General features: G+C 38.3%; 1 protein-coding gene across 1 annotated transcript in view; it reads left to right on the forward strand.

Annotated features, from left to right (window-relative positions):
* UVRAG (UV radiation resistance associated) overlaps nucleotides 1–21,945 on the forward strand; it is a 286,651-nt gene that overhangs the window by 47,319 nt on the left and 217,387 nt on the right. The window contains exons 4-5 of the mRNA XM_039228691.1: nucleotides 4,420–4,581; nucleotides 12,512–12,586. Of these exons, the coding sequence (XP_039084622.1) occupies nucleotides 4,420–4,581; nucleotides 12,512–12,586 (237 nt within the window). The remainder of the gene's footprint in view (nucleotides 1–4,419; nucleotides 4,582–12,511; nucleotides 12,587–21,945) is intronic.

Below are 21,945 nucleotides of genomic sequence, written 5' to 3' on the forward strand. Positions count from 1 at the left end.
GCCTGTGCCTGTAATTCCTTTTCTTAACCTGGGGAAATCCTGTTTGTCCTTTAAGAGCCAAGTTCCACAGCCTCTGTGGTGCTGTCTTTCCGCGATTCAGATTATTAGAACTCCCCTATGACCCAGCAGTAGCTCTGCTAGGAATTTACCCAAGGGATACAGGAGTGCTGATGCATAGGAGCACATGTACCCCAGTGTTCATAGCAGCACTCTCCACAATAGCCAAAACATGGAAAGAACTTAAGTGTCCATTGACTGATGAATGGATCAAGAAGATGTGGTTTATCTATACGATGGAATACTACATGGCAATGAGAAAGAATGAAATCTGGCCATTTGTAGCAACATGGATGGAACTAGAGGGTGTTATGCTGAGCGGAATAAGTCAGGCAGAGAAGGACAAATGCCATATGTTTGCATATATAGGTGGATTAGGAGGAAGTTCACGGAGGACGATGCGGGAGAAGAATGGGAATAATAGTTGGGGAGAGGGAGGGAGGCAAATCATGAGAGACTCTTGAATGCTGAGGGTTAATGGGGGAGGGGAAGGGGGATGATGGGCATGGAGGAGGGCACTTGTGGGGATGAGCACTGGGTGTTATATGGAAACCAACTTGACAATAAACTATTTAAGAAACAAATAAAGTTCATTTACTCCCTTCTGTGTCTTGTAACCTTTTGCATAATCCTTTTACTGAATTTTTCATGAAATAATGTAATTATTTAAAGAAAGGTTTGAATCTAATAATTGAGAGGTATTTTGAGGGCATTGTTTATGTATTGGTTCTTAATAGTTGTGCATTAAGTATTGAATAAATAGATGAACTACCGTATGTGGCCTTATTAATGAGAACTTAGAATATATCCTCCTAATGACAATAAATAAACAGCAAAATTCAGAAGTACTGGTGGTCATTCCGAGGAGCTGCATGCAGGATGGGCTTCGCTTCTAGGGCAGGGCAGGGCGGCCAGTGCTCTGGAGAAGCCTGGAGAACAGGCAGAGCTATTCTCCGTGAGGGGGACGAACGCATCGAGCTGGCTAAGGGATCTATTTCTGCTGGCTTCGGCTGGAGAAGAGCTGAGTCTGTCTCTTTTCCGGCCTTGTCAGGATGGGGATATCAGAGCCGTCCTGGGCTTTGTCATCTGTTGAGCCCCTACTGTGTGTCTGGTGCTTTGGGGGATGGTCCTCTGAGGAAGAATTATCATCTCATTTTACAGAGGAGGAAACAAACCCAGGGAGCTTACACAGATTTCTCCAGCTCACCACACTAACGTGGCCTCGTTGGGTTGGTTGGTTTTTGTTGGTTTTAAGACCATTATGGACCCACGTGGGTCCTGGCCCTCTCGTCCCTGCATTCACACTCTCCCTGGGTGACCTGGCTCGTGACACGGCTGCTGCTTCCACCCTTACCTCTCTTCTGGGCTCCAGACTGCCAGCCTGACGGCCGCGCTCACATATCCCAAAGGCATCTCACTCCTGGCATGTTCAAGAGCGGACTCCCGGTTCTTTCCCACCCCAGCCCCCATTCCGTGTCCCTTAGCCTCTGCCAGCCTCCCCCTGCACAGAAAGTGGCACATCATCTGCCCAGTAGTGTGAGGCAGAAGCCCAGGGACCTTCTAGATTCCTCCCTTACCTGTCAGCCCATCAGCAACTCGTGTCACATCTAGCTCCAAATCCCATCTCCCTCTCCTGCCCCACGTCCATTCTCCAGCTCCCAGACCATCACCTGCAGGCAGCACTGCGGTAGCCTCTGTACTGACGTTCCTCCTTCTCGTACTGTTTTCTTCACTCAGCAAATGGCCATCAGGTGCTCATGTACTGTTTACAGGTAAACCTCAGTTTACTGCGCTTCACAGATAATGTGCTTCTACAAATTGAATGTTTATGACAACCTGGCTTTGAGCAAGTCTGTTGGCACCATTTTTCCAAAAACATTTGTTTACTTTCTGTCTCTTGTGTCATGTTTTAGCGATTCTCACAATATTTCAAAATTTTCATTATGATTATAATTGTAATGGTGATCTGTGACATTGCTATCACAGTTGTTCTGGGGCACCATGCACTGCAGCCATATAAGACGGTGAACTTAATTGATAAATGGTGTATGTGTTCTGACTGCTCCACTGACCAGCCCATTTCCCTGCTTCTCTCCCTCTCCTTGGGCCTCCCTATTCTCCCCCGAGACACAACAATATTGAGGTTAGGCCAGTTAATAACCCTACAATGGCCTATTAAATGTTCAAGTGAAATAAAGAGTCACATGTCTCTTGCTTTACATCACAAGCTAGAAATGATTAAGCTTAGTGAGGAGAGTATGTTGAAAGCCAAGATATACCAAAGCTAGGCCTCTTGCACCCAGTAGTTAACTAAGTTGTGAATATAAAGGAAAGGTTCTTGAAGGAAATTAAAAGTTCTACTCCAGTGAACACACGATGATAAAAAAGTGAAAACAGTCTTATTGCTGATGTGGAGAAGGTTTGAGAGGTCCGGATCGGAGATCAAACCAACCACAACATTTCCTTAAGTCAAAGTTTAATCCAGAGCAAGAGCCTAACTTTCTTCAATTACATGAAGGCTGGGAGGAGTGAGGAAACTACAGAAGAAAAATTTGAAGCTAGCATAGGTTGGTTCATGAGGTTTAAGGAAAGAAACTGTCTCTATAACATAAAAGTGCAAGGTGAGGCAGCAAGTGTTAATGTAGAAGCTGCAGCAATTTACCCAGAAGATCTGGTGAAGATAGTTAATAAAGGTGGCTACATTAAACAACAGATTTTCAGTGTAGATCAAATAGCCTTCTTAATTGGAAAAAGGTGTCATCTAGGACTTTCACAGCTAAAAAAGTCAATGCCTAGTTTCAAAGCTTCAAAAGAACAGTCTGACTCTTGTTACGAGCTAATGCAGCTGGTGGCTGCATTATGTCAATGTCATTTACCATTTTGAAAATTTTAGGGCCCTTAAAAATTGTGCTAAATCTGTCCTGCCTGTGCTCTGTAAATGAAGCAGGAAAGCCTGAATGGCAGTATATCTGTTTATAAGATTTCATGAATATTTTAAGCCCACTGTTGAGATCTGCTCAGAAAAAGATTCTTTTCAAAATACTACTCCTTACTGACAATGCACCTGGTCACTTAAGACCTCTGATGGAGATACAATGAAATTAATGTTGTTTTCATGCCTGCTAACACAACATCCATTCTATAGCCCATGGATCCAAGAAATCGTTTCAATATTCAACTCTTATTATTTAAGAAATACATTTCATAAGGTTGTAGCTGCTATAGATAGTGATACTGGCAGATCTGGGCAAAGCCAATAGAAAACCTTCCAGAAAAGATTCACCATTCTAGATGCCATTAAGAACATTGTGATTCATGGGAAGAGGTCAGAATATCAATATTGATAGGATTTTGGAAAAAGCTGATTCCAACCCTCATGGATGACTTTATGGGGTTCAAGACTTCAGTGGAGGAAATAACTACAGACATGGTAGAAATAGTGAGAGAATTAAAATTACATGAAGAGCCTTAAGACCAGACTGAATTGCTGTGATCTCATGATAAAACTTGAACAGATGAGGACTGGCTTCTCATGGATGAACAAAGAAAGTGGTTTCTTGAGAAAGAACTACTCCTGGTTAAGATCCTGTGAAGATGGTTGAAATGACAAGAAAGGATTTAGGATATTACATAAATTTAGTTGTTAAAAAACAGCGGTAGGTTTGATTGTAATTTTGAAAGAGGTTTTACTGCAGGTAAAATACTATCAAACATCATTGCATATACCAACATCAACATTGAGGCAAGACCCTCCACCAGCAAAAAGTTTATGACTTGCTCAACACTCAGATGATGGTTACATTTTTAAGCAATATTTTTTTAAGGTTTATTTATTTTTGAGAAAGGGGAGGAACAGAGAGGGGGGAGAGAAGATCTGAAGTGGGCAGTGTGCTGACAGCAGAGAGCCTCATGTGGGGCTTAAACTCACAAATATTGAGGTCATGACTTGAGCCGAAGTCAGACGCTTAACTGACTGAGCCACCCAGGTGCCCCAGCAATAAAGTATTTTTTAAGTAAATACATTTTTTAGACATAATGCTATTAAACACTTAAGAGACTGTGTTATAGTGCAAACATAACTTTTCTATACAGTGAGAAACCAAAAGATTCATTTGACTTGCTTTAGTGTGATAACTTGCTTTATTGTGGTAGTCTGGGACCAAACTGGCAGTTAGCTCTGAGGTATGCTTATACCATTATCACTCCCATCGTGTTAATTGGAATGTCTTCCTGATTCATTTAAGTTTGTCATTTACTGTATTTATGAGGTCTTTTGGTTTTTAAAACCAAAATGATTTATAATTGAAATAATTATTAACAAGTTAGAGTCTTCATAAAGCATGCTTTCCTTTCTGTCAACAGAATCCAACATGGCGGAGTCTCGATTTTGGAATAATGCCAGACCGTCTTGATACATCTGTGTCTTGTTTCGTGGTGAAGATATGGGGTGGAAAGGAGGACATCTACCAGCTTTTGATTGAATGGAAAGTCTGTTTGGATGGGCTGAAATACTTGGGTCAGCAGGTAATTTTTGTTTATTTATTTATTCATTTTTAATGTTTATTTTTGAGAGAGAGAAATTTACTCATTTATTTTTAATGTTTATTTATTTTTGAGAGAACATGAATGAGGGAGGGGCAGAAAGAGAGGGAGGCACAGAATCCAAAGCAGGTTCCAGGCTCTGAGCTGTCAGCACAGAGCCTGACATGGGGCTGAACCCATGAGCCACGAGATCATGACCTGAGCCAAAGACAGACACTCATCTGACTGAGCCACCCGGTGTTCCCCCCCCCCTTTTTTTTAATGTTCAGGTTTTTTTAGATTCTAGTTATGAGTAGTTGTCTTCTCTAAATTAATATGTCTAATCTTTCTGTAGAATTTTATGATTCTACATTTCTGATTATAAACAGAACTTTTATGATTATTTACTTAATTATAGAAATTTGAGTCATTATCAAGTTTAAAAAATAATTTTTAGCTTAAGATACTTATGAGGAAGCACTCTAAGCTGCTAAATTAAGAAAAATTTTTTTCTGGGAGGTGGGTAGGAAAGAATATACTTTCCTATAGCATTCTGGTTCTTCTGTTTCATTGGATATTCCCCAAAAGAATCTAAAAACTAAGTTGCAAATATGGAATGTGCTATTAAGTGCTTTTCTTATGATCTGTAGAGTTGAATTGTTTCAGGAATAAGGAGAGCTGCTGTTTATTGAGCTCGGGGATAACAATTGCCTGGTTTATATATTGCTACCAATCCCCTATGAGTGATGTGGGGATCATAGTTATTGGATCATAGCACCCTTCTAGCTGAGCTCAGAAGTGGCTCCATAATCCCTTCTGACACTGATACCTATCAGCCTTGTGAAGTTTGGTATTATTGCCCTTATTTTCCACATGGTTCCACATTGAACCATAGAGAATATAAGAAACTGTTCAAGATCATACTGCTGAGTGGAGCTGGTATTTAAATCCAGGCCTGGCTGACTTACAAATTTATTCTTTGTTCTGTACCACACTGCTACATACATGTAGTCATTGGTAGCCCACCTACCTTGGAATGAGTGCTGTGTCTATTTTGTGATCCCTGAGGGACTTCTGTTAAAGGTAGCTCTAAGATGTTAGTCATATCTATGAATATTCTTGATGTTTCTTAATATTTATTCAATATAGACTTTCTGGTATATTTCTTCTAAAGAATCAGTTTAATTCTACATATTTTTTTCAGCTAAAAAAAAACCCCTCTGCCCTCATTTTGCTTATTATATACTTTATTTTGTGTCCTCTTTTTTAGTGACCAGAACAATGCATATAATAGACGTTTTCCATAATGAAATTCTAACTGCTACGAATTCTTAATCTTTTTTGTTCTTATATTATTCCTCCCATTTTAGGACTGGTCTTAATAAAAACTTATAATGATTTTTAGCTTAGGGCTTTTTTTTCCTCTTTCATTATGATATACTGTCGCCTTTAATCTGGCCAACCAGAGCCCTGCACTGAGGCACAGACTCTTTCTATCTTCCCATACACCATAGTTGACTCTCTGTGGATAGACATTGGTATTGAGCACTTGTTAGTTTCTCTTCTGAAAGTATCCTCATTTCTTGAAGGTTGATGCTTCTTAACATTAGAGTTGTATGGCTGTGGAAGATAGCTTATAGAAGCAAAGAGGGTGGCCTTCATGATTTTCAATTCACATATTCCTTAGATAGTGATCTCCGTGTTTATGTCGAACCTGCCCTAATTGCAGAGCGTCAGCTTTCAGTTGTCTTATTACAAAGCTGGTTATGCTGGTATTAGGGAGAACAAGAGAAAGAGAGAACATGTTTTAAAACCAATTAGAAGCTTTGTATCATTGTAGAAAGTCAGAACTCACCTATGAAATAGATACACTACTAGAAAATCAGATAAAATGGAATTACAAATTGAGGCATGTGGGTGGCTCAGTTGGTTAAACGTCTGGCTTTGGCTCAGGTCATGATCTCATGGTTCATAGGTTCGAGCCCTGCATCAGGCTCTGTGCTGACAGCTCAGAGCCTGGGGCCTGCTTTGGATTCCGTGTCTACCCCTCTCTCTGCCCCTCCCCCACTCATACTCCATCTCTCTCTCAAAAATAAACATTAAAAAAAATAGAATTACAAATTTTCAGACTAAGCAAGACTAAGATGTATCAGGATAATAGCCAGAATTACTTAGGTTCATTGATCATGTGCTTTCTACCAGGCATTGTTCTTACTATTAAGGATCCATAGATGGGTAACACAAGATCCTTAGACTTGGCAAACTGATAATTGATGAATACTTGCATAGACTGCACAGTACCTTACTGTTTTGATTACCGTGGCTTTGTAATGCAATTTGGAGGAGTATATGGAATGGGTATTTAAATAGGTCTAGGAAGATTCAGGTCGGGCTGACTTCTGAATGAATTGTTTTTGCAACTCAGGTTTGTTGAGGTATAATGTATAGACAATATAATGCACTCTTTTAAGGTATATAGTTCAGTAGGTTTGACAAATGTGTAAAGCCTAGTAGCCACCACCACAATGAGTAATGCTGCTGTGAATATTTAAATATAGGTCTTTTTGTGGACATATGTTGTCATTTCTCTTGAGTAAATACCTAGGAATGGGATTTCCGAGTCTAGTGGTAAGTGTGTGCTGAAATTTATAAAAAGCTGCCAAACTGTTTTCCATTCTGGCAGGTTTTGGCCATTCTGATGGATTTGAAGTAGAATCTTGTGATTCTTTTTTTTAAAGTATTTATTTTAATTACCTGGTACTCATCATGACAAGTGTACTCCTTAATCCCCATCACCTATTTCAGCTATTCCTCTACCCAACTCCCCTCTGGTAACCATCAGTTTTCTCTCTATAGTTAAGAGTCTTGTATCTTGGTTTGCCTCTGTCTTTCTTTTATCCCCTCATTCGTTTTGTTACTTAAATTCCACACATGAATGAAATGATGTGGCATTTTTCTTTCTCTGACTTATTTCACTTAGCATTATAGTCTCTAGTCCCATCCAAATCATTGCAAATGGCAAGTTTTCATTATTTTTTATGGCTGAGTAATATTCCATCATGTGTGTGCGCGCACGTGTGCAGACACACACACACAGACACCACATCTTTATCCATTCATCAGTCAATGGACACTTGGGCTGCTTCCATATCTTGGCTGCTGTAAATAATGGTGCTATAAACATAGGGGTGCATGTATCCCTTTGAATTAATGTTTTTGTATTATTTGGGGAAATACTTAATAGTGTAATTGCTAGATCATAGTGTAGTTCTATTTTTAACTTTTTGAGGAACCTCCATACTATTTTCCACAGTGGCTGCACCAGTTTGCATTCCCACCAGCAGTGTGTATGTGTTCCTTTTTCCCTACATTCTACAACACCTTGTTGTTTCTTGTATCTTGATTTTAGCCATTCTGAGCTGTGAGGTGATATTTCATTGTAGTTTTGATTTGCATTTCCCTGATGGTAAATGATGCTGAGCATCTTTTCATGTGTCTGTTTTCAGTGTATGTCTTCTTTGTAGAAATGTCTGTTCATGTCTTCTGCCCTTTTTAAAATCGGATTATTTGCTTTTTGGGTGTTGAGTTTTATGAATTCTTTATATATTTTGGATATTAACCCTTTATTGGATATGTCATTTGCAAATATCTTCTCCCATTCAGTAGGCTGCCTTTTAGTTTTGATTGTTTCCTTTGCTGTGCAGAAGCTTTTTATTTTGATGTAGTCCCAATAGTTTAATTTTGCTTTTATTTCCTTTGCCTCAGGGGACAAATATTGCTACAGCCAGTGTCAGAAAAATTACTGTCTGTGTTCTTCTCTGGGATTTTTATGGTTTCAGGTCTCACATTTAGGTCTTTAATCCATTTTGAATTTATTTTTGTGTATGGTGTAGGAAAGCGGTCCAGTTTCATTCTTTTGCGTGTGTCTGTCCAGTTTTCCCAACACCGATTTGTTGAAGAGATTGTCTTTTTCCCATTGGATATTCTTTCCTGCTTTGTCAAAGATTAATTGACCATATCATTGTGAGTTTATTTCTGGATTTTCTGTTCTGTTACATTGATCTATATGTCGGTTTTTATGCCAGTACCATACTGTTTTGATTATGGCAGCTTTGTAATATAACTTTTTTAGAATTATGATGTCTCCAGCTTTGTTTTTCTTTTTCAAGACTGCTTTGACTATTCAGGGTCTTTTGTGGTTCCATATACATTTTAGGATTTTTTATTCTATTTCTGTGAAAAATGCGGCTGATATTTTGGTTGACATTACATTAAATGTGTAGATTGCTTTGAGTAGTAAGACATTAAAAATTTTTTTAACGTTTATTCATTTTTGAGAGAGAGGGAGAGACAGAGTGTGAGCCAGGAAGGGGAAGAGAGGGAGGGAGATACAGAATCTGACTCTGAGCTGTTAGCACAGACCTGAGCTGAAGCTGATGCTTAATCGACTGAGGTACCCAGGTGCCCTTAAGGAATAAGACATTTTAACAGTGTTTGTTCTTCAAGTCCATGAGTGTAGAATTTGGAATGTCTTTCCATTTGTTTGCTTTGTCTTTAATTTCTTTCATCAGTGTTTTGTAGTTTGCAGAGCATAGGTTTTTTCACTGCTTTGGTTAGGAATATTCCTAGGTATCTTATATTTTGGGTACAATTATAAATGGAATTTATTTCTTAGTTGCTCTTTCTTCTCTTTCTGCTGCTTTTTATGGGTATATAGAATCTTGTGATTTTAATTTTAATTTCTCTGGTGATGAAATCATGTTGAGCAGTTAAAAAAATGTTTGTCATCAGTCTCTCTTTCTCTCACCCTTTTTTTGGTAAAATATTCATTCAGATTTTTGCCCTCTTATTTGGTTGTTTGAATTCTCAATATTGAGTAGATTTCTGTATGTATTCTGGATATGAGTCAGTTCTTTATAAGATATGTATTTTCCAAATATTTTCTGCAAGTCTGTGGCTTGTCTTCATTTCTTTAAGTGCCATTCAAAGAACAGAATCTGGTAAGTGTTGATGAAGTCTGCTGTATTTTTACTTTAATGTTTCATGCTTTTTGTGTTTTATCTAAGATATCTTCACCTAGTTCAAGGTCACAAAGATTTCTTCTATGGAGTTTTTTCTCTAGAAGCTTTACAGTATTAGTTTTATGTTTATGCCAATGATCATTTTTAATTAACTTTTATTTAAAGTGTAAGGTTCATTGTTTTGCAGATGGATGAACATTTGCTCCCTGTACTTTGTTGTAAGAGCTCTTATTTCTCCACTGAATTACTTTGTTATCTTTGTTGAAATGAATTATTTAAAATCATTTGTGTAGGTCTGTTTCTGGACTCTATTGTATTTTATTTTTCTACATGTCTGTCTTATGCCAATACTACATGACCTTGAATAGTGTAGTTTTATACATCATTAATTCAGGTAATATGAATCCTCCAACTTTGATCTTTTCTCAGAGTTGTTCTGGCTGTTCTAGATCTTTTGCCTTTACGTATATACTTTAGGATTAATTTGTCAATTCTACAAAAATGTAAGAAAATTTGGGGAGAATTGACATCTTAATAGTATCGAGTATTTCAATCTATGGACATGGTATCCCTCCATTTGTGAAAATCTTTTTATTTCACTCATCAGCATTTCGTAGTTTTCAGTATACAGATCTTGTGCATATTTTGATAAATTTGTAACTGTGGATTACACATTTTTAATGCTAATTTAAATGCTGTTCCTTTAAAAAAAGTTCCTATTTGCAATTGTTGATAATTGCAATATATTACATAAACATAAACATTTATGCTAATATATACATAAACATTTCTGTTTTGAGCATGTATTCTCTGACCTTGCTAAACTCATTTATTAGTCTAGTAGTTTTTTTGGTAGATTCCTCTTATAGATTCTCATATAGGTGGTCTTATCTGTGAACACACTGTTCAATTTCTTCCTAATGGGTATGTCTTTTTTCTCTTTTTTTTGTCTTATTTTGTTGGTTGAGACTTCAGTACAGTGTAATGTTGAATAGAAGCGCGTAGAGTGGACGGTCTTGTTTTGTTACTGATGTTGGTATTCAGTCCTTCACTATTAAGTATAATATGCATGAGGGATATTGGTCTGTACTTTTCTTGCATTGTCCTTGTCTGGTTTAGTGTGAGAGTAATGCTGGTCTTGTAAAATAGATTGGGAAGTGTTTAGTTTTTATTTTCTGGAGGAATTTGTGTAAAGTTGGCATTAATTATTCCACAGATGTTGACAGAATTCTTCGGTGAACCCATCTGGGTGTTAACATTTCCCTGTGGGCAAATTTAAAAGTATAACTTCTATTACTTAACTAGATATGGGGCTTTTTAGGTTATCTATGTCTTTTTGAGTGAGCTTTGATAGTTTGTTTTCCTACGAGTTTGTCACTTTCACCTAAGTTTTCAAGTTTATTAGTATAAAAATTTCCATAATATTACTATGTTCTTGTAACGCATATAGGCTGTCTAATGATGCTTTCCTCTTTCATTCTTGCTATCAGTAATTTCTGTCTCTTTCTGCTCCTAATCACTCTGCCTAGAGAGTTATCCATTTTCTTAGCTTTTCAGAGAACTGGTATTTGGTTTCATTGATTATCGTTATTTTCAGTTTCATTGATTTCTCATTTTGTACTTATAATTTCTTTCTTTTGCTTGCTTTGAGTTTACTTTGTTCTTCTTTACTAGTTTCTTAAGGTAGGATTTTCCATTACTGTTTTGAGACTTATCTTTTTTAAAGTAAGCACTTAATAAATTTTCCTCTAAGCCTTGCTGTAACCCTGACTCAGAAGCTTTGGTGTTGTACTTTCATTTTCATTCAATTCAAAATATTTTCTAATTTTCCTTTTATTTCTTATTGATTCAAGGGTTATTTAGAGGCATGGTGTTTAATTTTCAAACATTTGTAGATTTTACAGATGTCCTTCTTTTGTTGATTCCTACTTGAATTCTGTCGTATTTAGAGAAAATAGTTTATGTGATTTCAATCCTTTTAGCTTTCGTGTGGTTTATTTTATGGCCCAGAATATAAGATCTCTTTTTGGTGGATGTTTCCTGTACATGTGATGTGTATACTGTTGTCACTGAATGGACTGTTTTACAAACATTAGTTAGGTTAAATTGATTGATCATCTTGAGTGAAATTTGGGTAATACGTTGGATTTAGCCAGAGGAGATGGGGGTAAGCACAGAAGTGTGATATACAGCATAATCTGATTCATTCATTTCTAGTTGCGGAAACTAGGGTCCAGAGTGAAGATGGAGCTTAGATATTATCTTTAAACTGTCTTTTTGAAAATAGAAAATAATTTTAATCTTATGTTTTTTTCTAGGACTTTGTTATTTTTTTAATGTTTATTCTTTTGAGAGAGAAACAGAACACGAGGGGGGGAGGGGCAGAGAGAAAGGGAGACACAGAACTCGAAGCAGGGTCCAGGCTCTGAGCTGTCATCATAGAGCCCGATGTGGAGCTTGAACTCACAGACCACGAGATCTTGAGCTGAAGTCAGATGCTCAACCAACTGAGCCACCCAGTCGTGCCAGGACTTTATGTTTTTTAAAGCACTTTTATGGACTAACTGGATTGTGTTTTCTTTGAGATCAGAGAATATACGGTATGTCTCTGGATCCCTTGTGTTTCAGAACGAGCCTTTCCATAGCAATCTCAAGAAGTGTTCATGGAAAATATGTGTGAATGGTGGTGCCTGTTATCTCATGTAATAATTTTGTGAGCCCTTTGACTACAGCAGGAAGTTCTCAATTGAATCTCTGGTCTTAGGATAAGTGATTTGTTTGCTGCTGGCTTGTTAGATTAATCAGCCTGTTTTTCAGCATTGAAGTAGGTCCTGTTTTAACTGTCATGCTCTAATCATGTTAAAACTTAATTAGGAATGAGAAGAACTGATAGGGTGTTTTTCTTCTTTTAGATTCATGCCCGCAACCAAAATGAGATAATTTTTGGGCTGAACGATGGCTACTATGGTGCTCCATTCGAACATAAGGTAAGAGGGTTTTCCTAATGCTGTGAGTTTTGTTTAGCACAGCTGTGCCTTGACATAGTATGAAAAGCGCTGTGTAAATAGAATCTTGTTTCAAGTATCATTGTAGGTTTGTTTAGTGTGGCTTAAGGTGAAATGCTTTCTAAAGCGAAAACTTGTTTCGTAACCACCCCAATTCGTCTTTTCTAAATCTAGATTATTAATTTTCCTAAAAGAAGATCTGGGCTGCTTGCTCTTATCTTTGGTGACTTCTGATGAAGTGCAATGCACTTTTATTACAGATTAGTCAGTTCAGTCTCACTACCAGGAGTGTGTTTGGAGACTATTGGACATAGTTGAAAATCGTGGGGTTTAGTTTGAGAAATTGTTTTTGGTGTCAGTTATTTAGGTCTTGCAGATAACACAGGTGAATTAGAGCAGACTTTTAAATAATTTGAAGAGCACCTTAGGAAGACATACTCTTTTTAATGTTTGAAGACTATGGGGAGCCAGAGAGGAACACTGTTGTAACTTGAAGCTGGAGTGGATGGAAGTTGTTGAATGAGGCTAGATGGTTTGGAGAGATGTTTTCTAGGGGGATTTAACTGATAGAATGGCAATTAGGGGCACATGGGGAGTCAGAGGCTGTTGGGCCAGCTTCTTATCCAATAAGCTAGAAACCTTTCAGATCTCACTTTAGGAGTTTTGCCTTTAATATAGACATGTAAGACTGTCTTTGCCTGAATTTCCTTTTGTCAGCTTCTCTTGTTTTGGGGAGGTTGCTGACAGCTACTTGGGTGAGTGTACATAGCTAGTGGTTAAGCATACAGGTTTTGGAGTCAGATTGATGTGAGTTTAATTCCAGCCACTACAGCAACTTATCTCGGAGAGAGATCTTGGGCAAATTGAATCATCCCTGAGTTTATTTTCTCCTCTGCAAATGGAGATAACAATTTCTTCCTCCTCATAAATTGTTTGGGGATGAGAGGTGGTTATGTACATTATGAATCTGGCACATGAATAGAATTCAGTAATACATGGAAACTACTCACTAGGCGATAACCCTGTCATAGGATAAGGGGGATTACCTCCCTAATCCTATCATGTTAACACTGTGTCCCTTGCCCAGTACCTGGCATATAGTATAGTAGGTGCGCAATAGAAATTTGTTAATGAGTGTAGGTGAATGCTTGCTGTGTTAAGGACTATCAGCCAACAATGGAGGGGATGGTATTATTTTTCTCTCCTACCCTACTTTACCCTGAGCCCTGACTCCTGGAGTTTTATTTTTATGTAACTCATACTGTCAAAATAACTCTAAATACCATGTTGTTGACAAAGTGTAAAAAGTACTAATCGTAAGAATTCTCTCAGACTGAAAGCAACAATATCTTCAGAGTCCAGTAGATGGCAGTGCTTTCTCACTGTAATGGGGAGAAAATAGAGCAGGCGTAGAATCCAGTAAAAAGGACCAAATCTCTTTGGAATGAAATTCTCAGGAGATGCAAATAGCAATTTGGTGATTAATTTCACAAACACAGTCACATGACTTGATCATCTGAAGTTCATAGTCAAGCCTAGACTGAAGATTTAGGGACAATAGCAAGGTTCAGGATCTATACAAATGAAAATTCCTAATTTTATACTTTTTAAGACATGATACTTCTGAAAAGTAGAAAACCTGAATTCTCTTCCCAGTTAAGAGACTCCTATTTAGTTAACTTCATAGAACTGAGAAAGTAAGAAGATGGCTATTTCCTCTTGCTAGTCAAATTAATGGACACTAACTTGTTTCCAAAGCACATCCCACACAATACATAAGCAGAACGTCTAGAAGTAGGGATTAAGTGTCCCAAATAGCCTGTTTTAACAACTGGGAAAGGGATATGGTATAATTTTGTCCAGGTCTTTTAGTACATCATCAAGCAAAAGTTGGAAAATCATAAAATAGCTTTTTGTAAACATATTTTAGTCAACTTTCCTTGCCTCTCCCCCCCCCCCCCCCCCCCCCCCCCCCCCCCCCCATTACAACATATAAATTTAAATCCACGGGAAAACTTTGTTCCTGAATTATTTGAGCTGCTGTGCTAACCTAGTAACAATGTTACACCAGATGATTATAGAGCTTTTGAAAACTACCATTGCTAGTTTTCATTTAAGGAGTGCCTGTTACATGCCAGACACTATACTAGCCACCTTACATGTTTTTAATCTTGTGTAATTACTCCATGAGGTAGTTATTACTCTCATTTTATGGGTAAAGGACCCTAGAAGAAAACATTAAACTATGAACCCAAGATTATATAAGTAGGAAGTGGCAGAACAGTGGTTTTCTTTTAACCACTATGCCACGTGGCATCTCTACATTTCTTCCCACTGTGTATAGTGGCTTAAAGTACTAAGTCTATTGGTCTTTACATTTAACCAGAGATATCCAGTATGTGCATTGTGACAGTCACATGAGAGGGTGCATGGGAAAGTGCTCTGAATGGTATGAGTGCATTATCGTATAGACTTTGTGTATTTATTATTGTTGAGTGGGCATGCAATGCCCATGAGGCCATCAACCCACTGAAGTCTACAAAAGTTCCACATATTAGTCACTACATTTGGCTTCTCTTGAGTCTTTTTTGCCCTTTTCTCGTGGATCAAATTAACTTTTGACAGATGTTTGGAAAATCATCTTATCCTGTAATTCATATTTATAAATCCTGCTGCTGCAGTATGGTCCCCATTCTCTCTCTTCACCGAAGCCAGAAAATAATCTGGGAAAATGCCATATTTCCTGTTACGAATTTGGAGGATCTTGTCTTCTTAGCACCATTTTTTAACTTTTCAGTATTTTAATGCTGGAAAATTCAAAGCCAGGCTTGTATAGATGCTTTAGATTCTTAAAAAGTGAACAGAAACAGAGCTCCAGACTTGTCCTCACTAGGGGGATTCAGAGAGTTTAAAATTTTGTTTTGTTTCAAAATTTTGAAAACTTGTTTTTATTCTTCTCTCTTGGATTCGTAGTGAGGGCATTCTTGACCTTTTATTCCCCGTGATAGTTTCAGTTTAAATTGTTCTATAAAGCTGGGAATCCTGTTTTCCCTCTTCCTCTCTCTGCTAATGCACTTTAATGTGACGGCACTGCTGCCTTCTCTTGTCTCGTCAGTTACGGGGATTTGCATGTGCATCTTCTCTCCTCTTGGACATCAGCTCCTTGTAACCGAAGTTGCGTTTACTCCCTGTTTTAGTCTCGGGACTTAGCGTAGACTTTGCTTAGTAAATATATATACTTTAAAAATTTTTTATGTCTTTTTATTTTTGAGAGACAGAGACAGAGAGCGAGTTGGGGAGGGGCCGAGAGAGAGGGAGACACAGAATCTGAAGCAGGCTCCAGGCTCTGAGCTGTCAGCACGGAGCCTGACGCAGGGCTTGAACCCACAAACCGTGAGATCATGACCTAAGCTGAAGTTGGACGCTTAATTGACTGAGCCACCCAGGCGGCCCAGTAAATATTTTTCTGAGTGAACAAAGTCTTCCAGGATCACATGGTCCTATCTCTAGTCTAAAATATACTCCTGGGTTGCATTAGCAGGGCACTTTCAGTCCTCTTGTCATGACTAAGTGCATTAATAGCATTTAGCCCACTTCGTACTTGGAGTGTGGACTATGATTGTAATGCTTTTTTGAGGGTAGTTTAAGCCACTAAAATATGAACAAGAATCTCTTTACCCTATTGATGTGCAGGGATTGATTTTAGTTTCAGGGTCTGTATACCTTTGCTTATCAGTACTCTTCTTATTTCTCACTGCTTCTCACTATTTTGAGGGAGAAGAGAACAGCCTCTGTGGTCTCAGAGCCAGATCTGGGGGAGTACATATATTCAGTTGTGGTTTGGTGTCTCAGAAGAGGCCTTGCCTTTCCTTCTTAAAAGCTCAGCTTCTGGGCTTCGTCAGAGCTCAGAGGGAGAAGGTACCTGAGGCTTGAAGGTGCTTGATAGAGATACTGGCACAATTTTTGTCAGTTAAGCTTGGCTGACAATTAAAAAGTGTCGTAATGTCCAAATGAACATAAACACAGGGGAACACAAGCTGTCTGTTGACTTGTCAAGTAGCTATTTTAAGAAAAGTTGTACAAATAAATAATATATTTTGCAAATGGATACCCACTGCATCTGAAAATATGCTCAAGTAGAGAAGGAGCCATTGGTTTTCTTTCCCTTGCCAATCATAATTTCTTATTCTACTTAAGTGAGTAGTAAAAGGACTATTTGCAAAGCTCACATACAGTTTTAAGAATAACATATAGAATGCCGTCAGCTCTGCTGGGGAAAGCTTTTGGTGGAGGCCTTTAAGTTATTGTCCTCAGGCTTCTGCTTGGGCCTTTTGTCTTCTTATGAACATGTTGTATTTGGATTCTTATCCCTCTCAAGTCCACAGCTCCAGAATGCATCGATGTATCTAACCTTGTATCAAATTGCTTGGATGGGTCAGAGACACATACACTCTGCAAGTCCCAAACCGAGCTCAGTTCCTCTCCCTATCTTGAAAAACTTGTCTGTGTTCCTTAGTTTGGTAAATGAGACCGCTCTCCATGCACGGTCTCGAGTCAGAGCAGGAGAGGCATCCTGGACCCCTCCCTCTTGTTTTCAATCACTGCTGATGGTGTCTGCTAAATAACTACTGCTTTCCTGCACTTGGATTGTAGCCAGATTTATCTTTCTAAAATGCTGGTCTGTGTCCCTCTCTCATTTCAATCATTTTAGAGTAATTAAAATGTAATTAAGTAAGCTTAACTGTCTTGATGTGTGATCTGGTTCCTGATTTTTAAGCACCCCACCCATAGCTTAGGTCTCATTTCTACAGAAAGGTTTTCTGTGTTACACCACAAAGTCCAGTTTGGATACCTTTCTTTATGCTCTACAGCACCTTGCATTTCATTTTCCTCATCAGTGACCCTTACCTGGCTCTATTCTGATTGCCCATTTGTTCATCTCTCTTTCTTACTAAACTGTAAAGTTCGTAAAGGCAGGGACGGTGTCTGTCGGTCTTCATTCCTAATTTATCCCTAGTGCTTAGCACTGTCCCTGGCATTTAGTAATAATCCAGTAAATATTTGTTGAATGAGTGAGTGAGGCTTCTGTAGTAGCAGATCGTTATCCATTCTAATGGGGTACGCTAGTTGGTTGTCACTCAGAATGCTAGCTCTCTATATTTAAATAGTTTCTGACCATTTCTGCATAGATACCTGATATTTGCAGATAATCACACTTAAAATGGAACTCTTCATTTTTCTCTCCAGGTTTGCTTTCCTTTCCAATTTTCCACATCTTTGTTAACTATTTTCCCATTTATGCAGGCCTCAAGTATTGCTATGTTTTTAATCTACTCTATTCCATTGGCCACTAGACTCTTTTGAGTCCTTTGAAATAACCCCTGTACATGGCTACTTTTCTCCATTGCCATGCATGGCCTGAGCTCAGACTGGCACCCCCATAAGGCTGGGTTACTGTAGTAGTTCCCTGGTGGCCTATGGACTCTAGTCTCTCTCTCTTTTTTTAATGTTTATTTGTTTTTGAGAAACAGAGCATGAGCAGGGGAGGGACAGAGAGAAAGGAGACACAGAATCCAAAGCAGGCTTCACGCTCTGAGCTGTTAGCACAGAGCCCAACCTGGGGCTTGAACTCATGAACTATGAGATCATGACCTGAGCTGAAGTCGGACACTTAACTGACTGAGCCACCCAGGTGCCCCAACTCTAGTCTCTTTATAGCCACTCTGCCTTATTCACCACTGCTTTATTAATCGTCCTAAGGTATACTTTCATTTTTTTTATTCTTTGCTTAAAAGGTTTTGTACAGTGATTTCACATTGTCTGCTAGATGTATGTAAACCTCTGACCTGATTTCCTTCTCTCCATCTGCCTAAATCCAGTCAGTGGTATGAAGAGTACTTTTAGTTCTGTCTGTGCTTTTATCTTCTCTTTCTCTTATGGTTTGAGCTCTCATTACCTCTAGTAAGTGTGAATGTCTAGAATGGCCTCTCTACAGGGGTTTGGACATTCTGCCTTCTCGAGTGCACCGTTTAGCTATTTAACCTTCCTTAAACGCACCTCTGATCATTATGCTGCACTGTCAGAAACCTTTCCTGAATCCTTGTTGCCTGGAGACTGTCTTCACCTTTTAGCATGGCATTCAAGGCTTTCTCTGCTCTGCCCCTCCACCCCCCCAAGCTACTTATTTAGCCCTATTTCCCACTATTTTCCTCTCCAGGTTCCAGTAATTTCCACATCATTGAAGCTGAACAAATTGGACCACTACTTAATTTTCTCGGAATGTGACTTATGTTTTCCCACTGTCATGCTTTGGCTAAAGGTGTTCAGTCTGTGTGGGACTTTACTTCACTGCCCTTCAGCTTTTTAATACTTCTTAATCTATCTCAATTACTGCCACCCCTGTAGCCTTTGATGTCTCTGCTCCTACTAGATGGAATCTTTACCACATCAGAGCTCTGGAAGCGATTTCTTTTTTAACCTTTTCTCTGGCACCTTTGCAGTTTTTACTTCACTTCGTACCTGAACTGGGTTGTATACATCATAGTGTACCGGGTTGTATACTTTTATAAGGATGGTAGCAATAGCCTGACATCCTATATTAGGTGTTCAGTAAACACTGAAATAAATAAGTATGTGTATAACACTGTTTGCTTCATAAACCTGAAACTGGATTATTTCAGTATAACGTATAATTCTAATAGAGTTAAGGATAGTCTTGGGACTGCTGTAGCCACTAAAAACTCTCAGAACATGTAGTAATGTACTTTAAAGGCTAACTTAGCCAGTGATCCACTACGGAAGTAGGCAAACTATAGTCTAGCACATGGGTTTATATGGCTTCTGAGCTAAGAATGGATTTCACATTTGTGAAGAATTTGATGGAAAAAACAAAGAACATGCCATAGAGATGACATGTAACTTGCAAAGCCGAAAATATCGATCTATCTGACCATTGACAAAGTCTGTTGACCATGGATCTAGAAACACACCCTATCATCTTCCTGGAATTACTCGTGCTCACTGGGTATGTGAAGTTGATCATCTGTTTTCTCGAACATTTTAGTAGGCACTCACCCAGACTGGTGCCTGTTCCCTTCCCTGAAAAAGCATTGTTAGGCCTGTCTTTGGAAAAATTTTGAGTGACATGTAAATCTCCTCGGGGCTCTTTGGCTCTTGGCAGTATCTTACACAGATAACCAGATACAAATGAGCCATTTCTTTCCATTATAATCCTTCATCAGAGGTCTGTCAGGATCGCACATCTGGTGAAGTTAGATGTCATTCAGAACAAGGCTCTTAGCATATTTTAAGAATGTTAATTGCTAAGTGGTGGCTGAAGCAGAAGGGTTTAATAATGTCCTTGAGTTGCCTTAAATGTACATGACCCAGAATTTTAGAACTCGAAAGGTCTTAGAGATCAAGTGTAGCATGGTCATTAAGAAAGAAAATGGGCTGTGGAGCCAGACGGTGTGGCTCTTCTACTTAATCCTCTTTGTGTCTCAGTTTCCTCACCTTTAAAGTGGGGATAATAATAGTTCCTGTTTCATGGGGTTGTGTGAAAAATGTGTTAATGCTTAATGTATTCACATTTAAATTATTAATATTAATTTGGAAAACAATACTGCCTGACATACTGTGAATGTTTATAAATGTTACTCTTATGTGTATTGCTGTCATTTTTTTTATTATTGTTTTTATGACTAGTAGTTTCATCTCACTTTATAGTTAAGGAAACTGAAGCCTAGAGGAATTAAATTGTTTTCCTCACTTCCATGAAAGGCAGCGTGGATTAAAACCCATGATCATCGCTTTCATTTGAATGCTCTTTTCCCCCTATAATGAATTGCTTTTAGTTGTAGGTTAGTGGGTGTGGGTGATTTTTTATGAGGAAAAAAATGTATCTGGCCGCTTTCCCTTAGCCTCTTGTTGAGGGGTGTCGATGTGTAGCATGTGTCATACTTCTTCGTTTCTATGGCTAAGAAATACCCTATTTTTTTATATATATGCTAATTTGTTTAACTGTTTATCCATTGATAGATACTTGGGTTGTTTCTACCTTTTGGTTATTGTGAGTAGTGTTGCTATGAACATTTGTATACAAGTTGTTGAGGACCCATTTTCATTTCTTTTAGGTATGTACCTAGGAGTGGATTGGCTAGGTGATAGGGTAATTCTAGGTTTGACTTTTTGAGGAATTGCCAAACTTTTTTTTACAGCGGCCAACATTTTATGTTGCCAGTGGCAATATGGCAATATAGGAGCATTCTAATTCCTCCATATCTTGCCCACACTTCTTTCTTTTTTTTTTTTAAGTTTATTTATTTATTTTGAGAGAGAAAGAGTGTATGCATGTGCACAAGCAGGGTAAAGATAGAGAGGGAAGGAGAAAGAGAGAGAGAATGAGAATGAATCCCAGGCAGGCTCTGTGCTGTCAGCTATCAGCATGGAGCCAGACATGAGACTTGAGCTCATGAATCATCAGATTGGAATCTGAGCCAAAGTCAAGAGTCGGATACTTCACCCAATAGCCACCCAGGTGCCCCCTTGTTTTTAATTAAAAAATTTTGGGTTGCCTGGCCAACTCATTTGGTAGAACATATGACTCTTGATCTTGGGGTTATTATTTCAGTGCCCACTTTGGGAATAGAGACTACTTAAGAACTTTTTTAACATTTTGCTTGTTAGTTTATTTGTTGGTTTGTTTTCACTTATTTTAGTGGGTATGAAGTAGTATCTCATCATAGTTTTGATTCCCCTTTCTCGAATGACTAATAATGCTGAACATCTTTTCATGTGCTTGTTGGCTATTTGTGTATCTTTTTTGGACAAATGTCCCTAAGTCCTTTGGCAGTTTTTTAGTCAGATTGCTTGTCTTTTTGTTGTTGAGTTGTTAGAGTTCTTTATATATCTTGGATGTGAGACCTTTATCAGGTATGATTTGCAAATATTTTCTCCCATTTTCTGAGGTTTTTTTTTTTTTTTTTACTTGCTTATAGTGTCCTTTCATGCACAAATTTTCTAATTTTGATGAAGTTCAATTTATCTATTATTGCATTTGTTGCTTATGCTTTTGGTGTCATACCTCAAGAGTCCATTGTCAAATCTAAGGTTATGTAGATGTACCCCATGTTTTCTTCTAATGGTTTAATGGTTTTATCTCTTACAATTAGGTCTTTGATCTCTTTTGAGTTAATTTTTATATATGATGTTAAGGATGGGTCCAAGTCATCCTTTTTGCACGTGGCTATCCAGTTGCTTCAGCGTCATTTATTGAAAACACTGTTCTTTTTCCAATGAGTCTTGGCACCTTTATACCTTTGTGTAAAATCAGTTGACCACAG

This window comes from Hyaena hyaena, unplaced genomic scaffold (genome assembly GCF_003009895.1).
Source record: "Hyaena hyaena isolate Hyena2069 unplaced genomic scaffold, ASM300989v1 scaffold_34, whole genome shotgun sequence".
Classification (NCBI taxonomy): Eukaryota; Metazoa; Chordata; class Mammalia; order Carnivora; family Hyaenidae; genus Hyaena; species Hyaena hyaena.